General features: G+C 33.1%; 1 protein-coding gene across 1 annotated transcript in view; it reads left to right on the forward strand.

The window, feature by feature from the left end:
* Positions 1-14,031, forward strand: part of LOC149800491 (zinc metalloproteinase nas-4-like) — an 83,689-nt gene extending 69,658 nt beyond the window's left edge. The window contains exons 4-10 of the mRNA XM_089960128.1: positions 3,162-3,259; positions 4,183-4,303; positions 6,102-6,171; positions 6,657-6,860; positions 7,626-7,755; positions 8,960-9,083; positions 12,692-14,031. Of these exons, the coding sequence (XP_089816254.1) occupies positions 3,162-3,259; positions 4,183-4,303; positions 6,102-6,171; positions 6,657-6,860; positions 7,626-7,755; positions 8,960-9,075 (739 nt within the window). The 3' untranslated portion in view covers positions 9,076-9,083; positions 12,692-14,031. The remainder of the gene's footprint in view (positions 1-3,161; positions 3,260-4,182; positions 4,304-6,101; positions 6,172-6,656; positions 6,861-7,625; positions 7,756-8,959; positions 9,084-12,691) is intronic.
* Positions 14,032-15,460: the final 1,429 nt, after the last annotated feature.

Here is a 15,460-nt window from a genome sequence, read left to right on the forward strand (position 1 = left end):
CAAAGAAAGAAAATTCATTAAATTGAACATATAAAATGTAATACTGCAACAGAGTCTAGATGAACTATTTCTTCAGAGACACAATCCAGACTCTGTGGCAGCAAAATTATCAAATAGGACACAACTAAGAGACAATCACATTTTCAGTCACAATGGTTTGACAATTATCAATGGCTTGAATTCATTGACTGTGAAGGCAAAGTGATTTGCAGTTACTGCAAAAAAAGTTCCCAAACTGTCACAGATTTTAAATTCTACCAGTGGACTTGTAAGTGTAACTGACAAATTCAGGATTTAATCAAGCAAGTCTCATGATAGTATTATACCTAATAAAGCAAAATGTAGCACAGTATATTCATGACACTTAGGCCAGCATGTACAAAATATTCCTCAAGTTACAGTTGCTAGCACTCCACTAAGAAATGTCATTTTATAATAAATAAAAATGTAATGGAAAAAAAAATCGATAAAGTGATTGCACTCTTTAACATAGCCTACTACCTAACTCAATAATGAAAATGATTTGGTTCATTATATCTTTGTGTTTTATGGAATAAATGCATACATCTGATTGAATTTTAGGCAAGAGACTGAACTTTTGGGTTAAGTTAAAATGTATGTGGAACAAATGCATTTTCTAAAACTACTTGTATCAGTGTGCATTGTGACTTTTCTTTAAGATAACTCTAAATGGTACTGGGTATATATCATTTTCTTCAACTGCACACTGTTGTCTTCCATTTGATTTGATGACTTACAGCTATACTGTCTACACAGTAGGCCTCAACGTCAGGAAAAATTCTGTATACTTCAGTTACAGCTGAAATAAGTTTTGCATTAGTACCTGAATCAGACAAAAAAGGTTGTGTTCTGGTGTGTGAATAGAAATGGCTAAAAGTAATATAGACAAAAGCCATAAGAGTACACAAGTTACATATGAAAACCACCAATTCACTTGCATGTGTGGCATACAAGTTCAAAGATTTGCTTCATGTTTATTTCTGTACATACATTGTTCAACTCATAAGATATTTTAAGAGCTATTTCTCTATTGTATGCATAATTCATTTACAAATGTGATTAGTGGGCCACACCGAAGGCCATACTATTAGTTCACTTGGCAATATGGTAACGTCAGCTGAAAAGCATAATCATCCATTAAAAGAGCATTATGATATGAACATTAGGTATTTAGGACATATAGATTTTTCTTTTCCAAATGGAGTCCAAGTAATTATTGCCCAATCCAGGTATAATTTTGTACACAAGTAAAGAACAAAATAAGATAAATCTTCATTTATTTGCAATTGACAATACACTTCTTAATGAATATACACTTTTGCATCTATTTTGTATCACTTGAATAAACAATATTTCTTTCAGTTCATTTTAAACTTTTATTTTATATCACTTGAGTAAACAATATCTCTTTCGTTTCATTTAACACTTAGAAACAGGTTCTTCCAGTTACAATAATCAACTCTGGAAACAATAAACAAACTGGAACTTTTGACCTAATTATATTACATTTACTAGGGTTAAAACAATAAATTCCTTAACATAATAAATTAACAGTTCCAGTTAATCAAACACAAAATCACCTTTTATACAGGGTGCGAACTGTTAATATTTACAGGATAAAGCTTATAGTTTCCAAATTGATTGAAGCTTACATGTTGCAGTTGCTGGCACATATCTATTTCCAGCATGGTTTGCATACATTCCACCTTTAATAATTTTGTTACTTCCCTACCCCACCCCATTCAGTAACAAGTATCAAAAATCAGGCTCATTCTAAGGCAAAGTCTGTAACTTGTGTACCACAGTCATCAGAGAGACAAAGATGCAAAACTTTATGATGCCTGTCAAAGGAAGAAAACAGTTTGTTGTTTACCCAAGTTTTGAACCAGTTAACTTGAATTCTCAGACCATCAATTGCTACAGCCCCACTAATTACAATTGTTAGGGAATAATGAGAACTCACCTTCAGTTATCTGTGTATATATATAATTTTAATAACCAAGAATACCGGATGTCTGGGAACATTATAGCATTCAATGGTAACGTCAGAACTGAGATGAGAGAATTAAACAAGCATAGTACATGACATAATATATCCATAAACTATTGACTGGGAAAAATACTACAGAACACCATTTCTGCTGGCAGTAAGATGTTGAACCTATATGTCATAAATATCAGGTTGGACATCTAGGACCAGTAATATTCATAATGGGCAGTACCCACCCCCCACCCCCACCCCCCAAGTGAGAAGGGCCTGATTTGTAATCTAAGCCACCCAACCTATCACAGCCTTTATAGTACTTGAAACAAATATTGAGTAATAGTAAAACAAACTCTGAAAGTTATTAAAACCAATTTGTTATATTTCCATAACTCTGCATAGTTAACTGTGCAAGCAGACTTAAACATATCAGTGTATGACAGTTAAATTGAGCTATAGCATCGATTAACAGAAGCTACGAATTCATCAACAAGCAGTGAACAATCATCTTCACAATAAATGTCAAACATTAGCATCCATAAGCTGTCAAGACAAGTTGTTACACTGGATATATAATCATCCATTTATTTCAAACAAGCTGTGAAAAACGAACCTCACGTCCGCTATATGTACGCTGGCCATTGCAAAGGATGCTTTAATAGATTAATGTTTATCGTCGTGTCTTGACAACCATTTTGCGCGCGCACACCGGAAAGTCATGCTATATATTTGTTACTTGTGAACGTATTCGTGGGCAGTACGCTATATATTGTTCCCGTGACCGTATTCACGGGCAGAATGCTATATGTTTGTTCTTCGTGAACGTATTTTTGGGCAGTTACTTTGTCATCTTCAACCTAAAGGTCAAAACTGCCCATGAAATATATATATCTGCCCACGAACCGAAAACATGAATAGGACTATAACATAAGTGTATATACTTATTTTCAACATATACATAATTACTATGTAAGAAATACAACCTATGTATATGTATTTTGATTTGAAATGTAAACTATATCATGTCCTTCCCGTAAACCCACTTTCGGGATGACTGCCCACAACGCACCTAAAACGTGTATATATATATATATATATATATATATATATATATATATATATATATATATATATATATATAAATAAATTATTGCAGCAGTACACTGATTCGAAATAAGCGTAAAGCGATTCGCGATCCAAGGTTTCGATGGACAAACGGGGAAATTCCATATCGTTTCCACCCGGGACATTTCAGTAAGTTAACGTTGATGTAAAGACGAACCTAGAGTTATATATCTATTCTGGCAAATGATATATGACTCGGAAGGTTTCCTAATTAGCTATAATATTTTTAATCTACTCTATTCGGTAAAATAACTGTTCGGGAATAATAAGTGTCAAACAATTTCGTACGGATATAGATATCAATGTGGGTGTTCTTTCAATTAGGGACGGATGCTTTATGACGCAATCACGCTATTAAAGCGTGTTCGCACAAATTGTATTATTTCCGTTAATGTTTATGCCACTCCTTACCGGTTCCTACACAATCGATACAGGATTACCAAATAAAAACACGGAATGGAAATACAAAATCTACTCAGACCCATACAATAATGTAAATAAAGCAAACAAAGACAAGAGAGTAACGGAAATAACTCAGACACACAGATTAGCGGATAAAAGAAAACAAGGACTAACGGAAACAAGCAACACAGGGAAAGATAGCAACAAAAATACAACCTCTGAGGCACATACAGTAACGGAAATCAGACAACTTTAGGAACAGATAGTTACGGATATAAGACGTCTTAAAAAAGGGCAAATTGCATAAAAGGGCAATTCAAGTCCACGTTGTAGAGAATATAAGACGAAATCGAATAGGTTCCGATTATAGTTAGAAATAACACAAGCTAACTTCACATAACAAAATCTTATAGAAATTAAAGTATCTTCAAGGCTATATAAGGAAAATAATTTCACATCCATGTTTTTTGTATATGAAAAAATAATGCATAAATGTTGTGTAACAAACTTTGCCGCTAACTGAAAGTGACTACATTTGTGTCATAAAATTTCGTTTTTATTTGGCAGTCATACAAGGCTCGCTACATATCATTTCAATAGCAAAGGGACACTTACACATTTGTACACTGTACACATTGTATGTTGTATAGATCAGAGAGATCAGGACATGATCCGGCAGGCTATGACGGAATGGGAGCGTAACACCTGTCTCCGATTTAGAGAGGCCACCTCTTCTGACATCAATGCTATCGTTTTCATCGAAGGAAAAGAGTAAGAATATGATGATGAAAGTACGATTATATCTTTCCAGTTCGAACATGGCAACTCGGAATTGTTGTCTAATCAGAAAGAATATTTGAGCATTTGCTATTAAACTCATACGATTGGATGTGGATTACTGACATATATTAATATTCGTAGAGATTTGGGAATTCAGATATTTCTTAATTTACTTTTCTCGTTTGAAAACGTATGATCTAGACTGGTAGCTTGATAGTAAAGAAGTTCTAAATAACCACTCGATTGTATCATGTATTTTCTCTCGCTTTATATCTATCTATCTATCTATATATATATCTATATATATATATATATATATATATATATATATATATATATATATATATATATATATATATATATATATATATATGTGTGTGTGTGTGTGGGTGTGTGTGTGGGTGTGTGTGTTTCAAGACCCTTCTTTTAGCATGGATTAGAAACTTTCAAATCACCCTCTCTTTGCATTAGATTTTTTATACGAAAGGACACCATATATTACCATACGGATTTTAAAGGCTGGAGAGGGAGAGTCCAAATACCTCCAAAATTATTCTTCAGTCGTCAGTTTCTTCACATTCATCGGTTTGAATGAAAATTAAATTGCATAAGGGAGTCATTAATATTTGTTTCTTTCTTGGAAATCAAATATAGTTACCTGTGGGTGAAATATACACATGTAAAATTAAAATCTGCTACTTATGACACCATCATTTATCGAAGACATGAAAAAATGACATATTATTTCTTTCTTCGTAATTTTCGAAGATAAATATTATGTTCGGATGGCAGACACTCTGTGTGTGTGTGCGTGTGTGTGTGTGCGTATCTGCGTGTGTGTGTGCGTGCGTGTGTGTGTGTGTGTGTGTGTGTGTGTGTGTGTGTGTGATGTCTCAATAAAATTAAGTCAGTCATTCTTTTATCGGGAATGGAAACCTGAAACCTGTAACTGTTTTGCCCGAGAACAACAAACTCACACCTGAAGAAGTATGTTTTAAAAAAATAATGTTTTATGATAAATTTGATTTTAATTCTTGAGGACCTTCAAAAGTTTAGTGACCCGAAATGTAAAAGTTAAATACTAAGTGAAGCCAGTGCCATGACTTCGTTGAAGACGACCCTAAAACATAAAAAAAGAGTAAGTCGAACTTGACTTAAATCTTTTTAATGAAAAGCCGCGTGCAAAAACATAATTTTCGCCCATGAAGTTCTCCAAAGGTTATTTAGCATAATCAAAATTAAAGACAATGTTCAGTCAGAAAGAGGACATAATTTTAACATCACCTAAGTCCTGTTAAGCATAAGCACTACATCTAGTCTTCTTTGAGTCAACTAAAAGCTTCAACGATATTGAGCAGAAGTGATAATGTGACGAATGTGATGCTACTCGTCGAAATTAAACGATTGGTCTTAACGAAAGCTATATACTATACCCATTCAAATGGTTCAAACAGAACACGTAAATGCGCAAAAGGATGATTTCTTGAACAGATATTAGTCGTGAAAATCAAATATTCATAATTTGAAAATAATCATTATTTAAATGTAAACATTATTTTCGTTGCCAGGTTTTTAAAAACAGAATTGGTAATTTCTGGGTGTAGTAGTAATTCATGGAAAGAACAAAACCAACAGCCCTTCAACTGCGTATACAAAACAATAGTTTGGATTGTTCAGCACATTTTGAGTGTTGATATGTACATTACACATTAGGGTGCTTGCAATATCCAGTATATTTCTGCCTTCCAGGAAATACATCTACTCAATACTCTTTTCCTATTTTTTCCAGCTGCTCCTCAGAGGCGGGAATGGTGGGTGGACAGCAGTATGTTTCCTTATCCTCAAAAGGGTGTAGATATGTAAGTACCAGTCATTAGGTTTTTGACACATATCAACTCACACACATCGGACAAAAATACCTTGTTCGTGCTAATTTGTTTGCTGCTGCAGAATGGTCCCAATCTGACAAGTCAGATGTCTATATAGTTTACATTGCATATTTGTCACCAAAGGGTACATGATGTACGACCATGTGCCCTTGAAGTGGGCCCATTTACAAAATTATGAGAGCGAAATATCTGCATTGGGCTAAACATTTCCATCATGGCAGTTTTGAGTATGCTACATCTGATACACCATCCTATAATTTTTGTATCAACAGACATGCATGAAAGTTGAGGAATGTAGGAGTCGATTATTACATAAAACTTCTTGAAATGAATTCTAACGTAAAGTCTAAAACTCGTATGAAACGCAGTGTATGTCTATGCAGATTGCAGAGTGAACATTAGCGTAATAGAAGAAAGACTCATGACAATATTTTGTTTATGCCTTTAATATACAGATAGGAACGTACTTACACGAGATTGGGCATGTGATTGGTCTTGTGCACGAACACAATCGGCCGGACAGGGACAATTATGTTGAGATCCTTCCGAAGAACGTGGAACCCGATTATTCAGGGCAGTTAGGCAAGCACACATCACAGTATGTTGACCAGATGAATGTCCCCTACGATTACTATTCCATAATGCATTACAGTGACGACGTAAGTGGTTTTCTTGATAATATTCTCAAATGACTCTCTTTGATCTTGTATTCTTTGTATAATCTATTTATGTGTGGAAATAGGTACAGGAATATGCTTACAAATACACACACATATATACACACACACAGACCAACCAACATTAGACATAATTAAAGAAAGAAGATTGTTACCATGACGAGGTGCTTGGCAAATTCATTTGACTTTTTAAAGAAAGGTAAACACATTTGTACAAGACTTCGTTTGGTCTGGTCTAGCGTATATAAAATTAATATATGACCTCTATTCTACGTCTTAAGATGATTATAGGCACATCAACGTCACATACATATACACATGTTACATTTTTGTCTCAGAGATGTCTCATTAGCGTTTAAAAACGGAATAGATATATTTATAGTTCTAAGTCATCTAACCATCTGCCTGTTTCTTGGATTGGTCTATTGTCGGTGATCCAGCTATGAACATATTTTTTGCTGATCATTCGTTGCCCTTGCTTCTTCACACCAAAATAACACCACTGATGACTGTCATCGTGAAAGAAATATGGCAGTAGACATATGGAGCTCACATGTCTTATCCATGTATAAAGAATGGAAGGAAAATGGCGGACAGATGATCGCCATCTTTATTTCTTTTCTATTTTCTTTCTCACTTTATCAATACCATGTTCACGAGCGACTGCTTCTTTGATGGGACATACACATTTTGTCTGCGTCAGAACACAGTCCAGCAGAATGTACTTGCATTATATCATCCCTTCAGGCATTCTCCAAGGATGGAAAGTCGAAAACAATAATATTCAAGTACCCAGTAGAAGAGAGTAGCATAGGCAACATGAGCAAACTGTCAGTAACAGATATAGAAATCGTGAGGAAAATGTACAAATGCCACGGTAAGTACTGAATTATTTTGGTTCTAGAATTTGAAATATAATGCGATTGACTGATTACAACTTTACTCAACTGATCACACTGTTATCGTTTTTTAAATACAATTATACATTTACCTGATAAATAGTTTCATCTGTTTTACTTTTAAATTTAAAGACTGTATTTCAACCCTGTAAATTATACAGTATACCGTCCAGATTATAAGTCACATGCATGAAATAATTTGAAGAAAAAATAGCTTTGTAACCAGAAAAACTATATATTTAAAAATGATATATCATTCATTCATAAACTGTTTCCCTGTATTTATTGCGATGTGGTGCTAGCCTTCAATGTTCAAAATGCGTGCAAGTAATTTAAAAAAACAACATTGATAAATAAAGTGAATGAGCAATCACCTGCTGACAACCCAAACGGCAATATATCGTATGATGACTGTCATAAAAATGTATGTGTATCTGTGTGTTTGGGCAAGGGTATTGGTGTGTTTGAGAACGGGTGTGTAAGTATATATTTGTGTTTTGGCATGGTCGTGTATGTGGATCTTTATTTATCAGTGTATCGGTGGCAATGGTTAATTATGTATTTACAATTGTGTTAATGTGTCTCTGTGTTTAGGCATTAGTGCGTTTGCATATATGTATGTGTTTGGGTATGCGTAGCGACGGCTAAGTGTGACTGTTACAAGTGAAGAAGTGTATCTTAGTATTTGGATATGTGTCTGTTTGCATATATGTGTGTATTTGGGCATAGGTGGCACGGATAAGAGTACTGTTGCAAATATGTTAGTGTATTTTTGTGTTTGGCCATGTGTGTGTATGTGTATTTGTATTTATTTGGGCATAATTTCATATGAGTATCTGTATTTATTTGGGCATGGGTGTGTATGCTGATCTGTACATATTATGGCATGGGTGTGTATGCTGATCTGTACATATTATGGCATGGGTGTGTATGCTGATCTGTACATATTATGGCATGGGTGTGTATGCTGATCTGTACATATTATGGCAAGATGTTATATTATATAAAGCATTACCTCTTTGAGAACTATAAACTGAACATGCTGATACGTTAATAATACATGTATTATAATACATGCTTAGTCTATGTTTTATTCTTTTGAAGTCATTTTAATATTTTTTTTTTATAAAACTGTTTCCATGGAGGTGAAAAAACCATGAATCAATTATGTATAATCTTTAGGTGGTTGTAGAGACGAGAATGATACGTGTGTAACCTGGGCTAGATATGGTTTCTGTGATAAAAGAAGAGATCAAGCAGTACGATTGTGTCCAAAAACATGCAATCTTTGTGATTAGCGTCAGGGGTAAGACTTTCTTCTCTATTTTTATTTTTTGTTATTATTTTGTTATTATTTGGAATCTTATTTTCTAAACAGTTATCTTTCCTTTGGATTAGGTAGAAAACATTTTGATTAAGTTTTAGGATGGAAATGTTTACGTCAAAAGCAAAGCAAAGCACTAAACGTTTAATCATCAGAAATGTAAATTATAAATCGTTCGTCTTGATAACTTATATTCGACATTGCTTTAAATGCACGCATGTACGTATGTGAGGTATAAGCAAGTTGTTGCATATTAATCAAATGATAATAGCATCCTTCATTTCTTTCTTCGCTCTAATAATACCATATAATCTTGAAACAATATGTAAGAATGATTTAGTCTATTTATGTTGGATGATGATCTAGTCTGCTTATGTTCGGTGATGATATAGTCTATTTATGGTGAGTGTTGCCTGATTCACGTTTTGCTGGATGATAGTCAGACAGATGTTGCATACAATTATTAACACTTTATTAAAATCATACAACATTTTAATAGCGTAGGTATTGCCTTTATGAATAATTTTAGGTACATGCATTGCATGCAAACTCTCATAAATCTATACTGCAAAATAGTTGTAATGGACTAATTTCATGCATGTCAGGTTATTGTTGAGTTGTTATGGTAACCTTACAGAGTCTTAACACAATGTTAATAATAGGATAGTATTAGTGTGAGAACAATTTAGATGTGGCACCTCCTCAGTGGCTATATCACATCTAGAACTACTTTCATTTTCTACTTTGGAAATATGAATTCCCTTAGATAATATATATTTTCTATATTTAATTCATTTTGCTTGTTCTCTTGCTTCTTTGTTTTCTCCTTCTTCTTGTTCTTCTTCTCCCTGTCTCTCTCCGTCTCTCTTTGTTTCGTTTTACACCTTAAGAACATTAAACACATTACATGTGCCAACGTTGTCAGTAAGGGAAAGTTTTCATGTTGGAATGCGATAAAAATTCAAACCATAACACGACGATTTTAAATATTAGCTTATTTAAAATAATTTCCCACATAAATAAACATGATTGAATCTATCATTGAGTAAACTTAATGTGACTTGTTTATTTATAAACGATAAGTGACATCTTTTGTCAAAATACATCACAAATTATATGACAATTTTTTGCAAAAGTTAGTCTCCCGAATAATTATAATGCTAAAAAGTAATTGGCAATATTATAAAAATCCTGTGTCGGCAGTTCTTAGACATTTGAACCTAAAACATGAAACCAAGCAACACATAGTCCAGAAGTACAAACAACTATTGATGACAATGATGTAAAATACTTAAGTTCGCCTTTATACAGAATCAACCAAACGAACTCTGCATGAAACGACAGATGAAAACGTGCCTATAATGTTATATAATGCGCGTGAACGTTTGCGGTAAATTTTGAAATTTTAAATAAATAGGTTTTCTGAAATGTGAATTATTTCAAAAGATTTGTTTGTCGAGACAACCACGTGCTTTTGGCCCGGCACGTCTCTGCTTAGCGAAAGTGGTTATACCCCTCACTTAGTTTGTAAATATTGCAAACTGAAATACATGTAATATCATAGTTTGGTTTTAGCGTCTGTCACCGAGCGAGACCACCAGTTCTCAAGGTTACGTAGATTTGAATGAAGAAATATCAATATAAAAACACAAACCATAACACTTATTATACCCTTTAGTTTAGGATGTTATTGTCTGAAGGATGTTAGATACGACTGAACACTGTCAGATACAACTGAAGGCTGTCAGATATGACTGAACACTGTCAGATAATGAATGCTGTCAGATAAGACCACGATTTGATGCTCTACCTACTCCAGCAATGTTTGCAGTACCAATTCCCGATGTAAATGTGTCCATGTAAAGCATTATACAATTTGAGGAACGATTATATGCAGTAATACGGTTTGCTTGGATGTAGTGTTAACTACATCGTCTCCGACATATAGCGAACTTTTAATGGAAATTAGTTTTGCGGCCTTCACATCAGTAATAAAAGTATACATGAGTTTTGCAACCTTCTCATTTGTAATAAAAGTAAACATGCGTTTTCCAACCTTCGCATCTGTAATAAAAGAATACATGAGCTTTGCAACCATCTCATCTGTAATAAAAGTATATATGAGTTTTGCAACCTTCACATCTGTACTAAAATAATACATGAGTTTTGCAACCTTTACATCTGAAATAAAGGAATACATGATTTGTGCAGCCTTCACGTCTGTAATAAAAGAAAACATGAGTTTTGCAACCTTCACATCCGTAATAAAAGTATACATGAGTTTTCCAACCTTCACATCTGTAATAAAAGAATACATGAGTTTTGCAACCTTCTCATTTGTAATAAAATTATACATGAGTTTTCCAACCTTCACGTCTGTAATAAAAGAATACATGAGTTTTGCATCCTTCACATCTGTAATAAAATTATACATGCGTTTTGCAACCTTCACATCTGTAATAAAAGAATGCATGAGCATTGCAACCTTGACGTCTGTAATAACAAAATACACGAGCGTAGCAACCTTCGCAACTGTAATAATGGAATACATGAGTTTTGCAACCTTCACATCTGTAATAAAAGAATACATGAGTTTTGCAACCTTCACATCTGTAATACAAGAATACAAGAATTTGTAACCTTCCCATCTGTAATAAAAGAATACATGAGTTTTGCACCCTTCACATCTGTAATAAAAGAATACATGAGTTTTACAAACTTCCCATCTGTAATAAACGAATACATGAGATTTGTAACCTTCCCATCTGTAATAAAAGAATACATGAGTTTTGCACCCTTCACATCTGTAATAAAAGAATACATGAGTTTTGCAAACTTCCCATCTGTAATAAAGGAATACATGAGTTTTGCGTCCTTCACATCTGTAATAAAAGAATACATGAGCATTGCAACCTTGACATCTGTAATAAAATAATACACGAGCGTAGCAACCTTCGCAACTGTAATAATGGAATACATGAGTTTTGCAACCTTCACATCTGTAATAAAAGAATACATGAGTTTTGCAACCTTCTCATCTTTAATAAAAGTATATATGAGTTTTGCGTACTTTGTCTTAAAGTAGATTCAGGAACATATTTTGTTCATGAAGTCGAAGCTTTGTGAATCGTTACTCGTTGCTTTGTTACTCGACACAATACAATGTTTCAATTAAATTTGTGAAATATTTCTCTATATCTATTGTCTTAAAAATAAAAAATAAAAGCGCAAAAATTATATTTAATCAAACCTACCCGGCATTGCCTTTTGGTTAGGAATGGACTGTAGTGCTAAATCATCATCTTGATGAGTTTAAGATTTTTGTAATTGAATACTTTAGTTTAGGTGACATACTTGAATCAATATATTACTCAGTAACTGTTGAAACTTCATTCCTTAAATTTGTTATTATATATCGTCATCACACTTACTGCGTTTGAGTTTAAAATCGTTAACATAATGTCGATCTTTAACTAGACAGCAGTCAACTATACATTAACATGGACTCAAATCATTAGAGTGTCAATATCAAGGTTTATTTTATCTGGACCATTTGAAGTAACACCCGTCTTTGTTTCCTTGCATTTTAGACTGCTACTGCGATAATAGATTGTTTGAAACGTGAGCAAAGTGTGACCAGTTTAGTCAGAATCCATTCTACACGAATATTACGGCGAATCAAATTACGTGTGCCCAGTATGTTGAAAGAAAAGCAAGACTGTAAATGAAGAAAACCTTGTGTAAATTAGAAGCAAGACCTTAAGCGTTGTTTCATTTGTAGATGAATCGTGGCCACATTTTTAGTGTTATCTGTAATCGCCTTATCATTGTCTATTATTTATTCCAATGAGCGGCAAATGAGGTTTTCATTCTTTTTCTGACGTATTATTTTGTGAGTTTTCGCATCTTTTAAATATGTATTACATTTTTATTGATTATATTAACCCATATTTTGTGAAAAAAAAATACTTATGTAAATTAAATTGTTTCATTCCTAATTATAGATTAGGTGTGGAGTTATATTTATCAGTATTTAGTGAATGTAATCATTCTCTGACACTAAAAACTGAATAGAAACGAGGGACATCCAATACTTAGGACTTTGCTATATTGTTAGTTCTGGTAGAGACAATAATTTTTTTGTTATAATCATTAAGGTTGTATCTTTTTTCTACATCTTTTCGATGTGCGCTTTGTTCTTCTGTTTGTTATAATCATTAAGGTTGTATCTTTTTTCTACATGTTTTCGCCGTTCGCTTTGTTCTTTTGTTTGTTTATTTGTGACAGTGTGTGTGTCCGCGTACATGTCTGTATCATGAATACCACTGAGGAAAGAAATTTAAAATCATAGAGAGATGGAGGTGTTTTGAAAATTGGTATTACATTTCAATACTACCGATGCATATGTTTGGGATTGAGATATAGGGATTGGAAGTGATTATCAGTCGGGAAGGATTGATATTTTGGTGTCTTACTGCACTGCAAAACAGATGGGTTACTTAGTTGCTAAACTATGAATTGAAGTGCTTTGCTAAAAGGCACTCCACAGTAGGCAACTTGGCTTGATCCGATGGTGGGATTCGAACCAACTTCCTTCCGTAGTCAGTCAGGCATGTCAACTACTTAATCACCCCAATTGTGTTCTATTAGTTCCCTCGTACGACATGCAGGATAATTCTTTTGATCTATCCCGCATTGTCCATCCCGTGGGGAAAAGATTTAAACCAGTGGATATATAACCGAAAATATGCAAATGTATGTTTCTGGAACAAGGTGTGAGGAAATATTTTCAAATATACAAAATCAAAGAAATCGCCAAAATGTGTGTTTAGCAATATTGTTTTTTCCTAGAAAAATATTTTTCATATTTGTGTTTTTTATATTTCTTAAAACTTATTTTATTTATTCGTGAAGAAAGAACATATATTTCGTCTTGGATCCTTCACGTTATTGTTTTCTGTTTCCAAAGTAACGTTGTGCCAAGCCAATGTTTAAAGAGAATGTTTCAGTGATAGAGCCCAAAACTGAATCCTTATGATTACGCACATGACCAGAAAGCACTGAATATAATTAAGGGACAAGAAAATAATTGCAACAGCTCCAGATTATGTTTTTGGTTTTAACTGAAACAAAAACATGTAGTCAATTAATTTAAATTTAAACAGACATGTATTTAATTACATTAAAATTTAAACAAAACATGTATTTAATTCATTTAAATTTAAACCAAACACGCATTTAATTAATTCAAATTTAAACAGACATGTATTTAATTACATTAAATTTTAAACCAAACATGCATTTAATTAATTTAAATTTAAATCCAACGTGTACTTAATTAATTTAAATTTAAACAAACATGTATTTAATTACATTTAAATTTAAACCAAAAATGTTTATAATTAATTGAAATTCAAACCCAACATGGATTTAATTAATTCAAATTTATAAAGACATGTATTTACTTACATTTAAATTTAAACCAATCATGTACTTACTTAATTTAAATTTGAGCTAAATATTTATTTAATTACATTAATCTGAGTTGAGGTGTATTTTAGGTAGATATTAATAATTATGTTCGCGCAAACAGCAGATGACGTTGTGTTGGACCTCTTACAGTGTATCGTTATTAATGGAATTAAGTGTCCATTTCTGCTCTGGAAATGGGAAAAGTAATTGTCTTTTGTATTCTGTTTACTTGACGTGTTGTTATAAAACAATTTCCTGCAGATTCTGAAACATATTTGCGACATTTATTATCTTCTGCTGTTATCTGTGTAACATTATTTCATCGTTTAATTGTAGAATGTTAAACAATGTTTTTGTTAATTTTACACGGATGCCTTATTTTCGTGGAAGAAGGGCTGCTGGCAAAGATATCAGAAATAAGAGCACGCTCAACATGACTTTATCGAAATTAAATAAAAAATTTAAATCGGTTGTTTATAGCAATTCGAATCGAATAGTAAAGCCTTCTTCTCGTTCGAGTCGGGAATAGGACGCCGTATTCGTCTTTGTGTCAAAATATGTTGACACTTTTAGACTTCTTGCTTTCATTGCAAAATATCTACCAATAACCACTTCAGATCTGCATTGGTACCTCTTGTTTTCCTTCAATGAAAACCACTAAAATGTCTCTTCAAAAGTTAGTTTTTAACATTGACTCTTAGAATCTAGACATTTCTTGAACCGAAAAACTATATATTCGGTGAAACAATATCATATTATATTTCTTTTAATTTTCAATTTTATTTAATGTTTTTACCTGTCCTTAAAACATTAACAAAGAAATACAATTTATAAAAGCTGACCTGGGAAGAAGACTTTCTTGTATTAGTGATAACAAGGTAGAGAAT

Source organism: Sinohyriopsis cumingii, chromosome 5, assembly GCF_028554795.1.
Source record: "Sinohyriopsis cumingii isolate HCF-2022 chromosome 5, ASM2855479v2, whole genome shotgun sequence".
Classification (NCBI taxonomy): Eukaryota; Metazoa; Mollusca; class Bivalvia; order Unionida; family Unionidae; genus Sinohyriopsis; species Sinohyriopsis cumingii.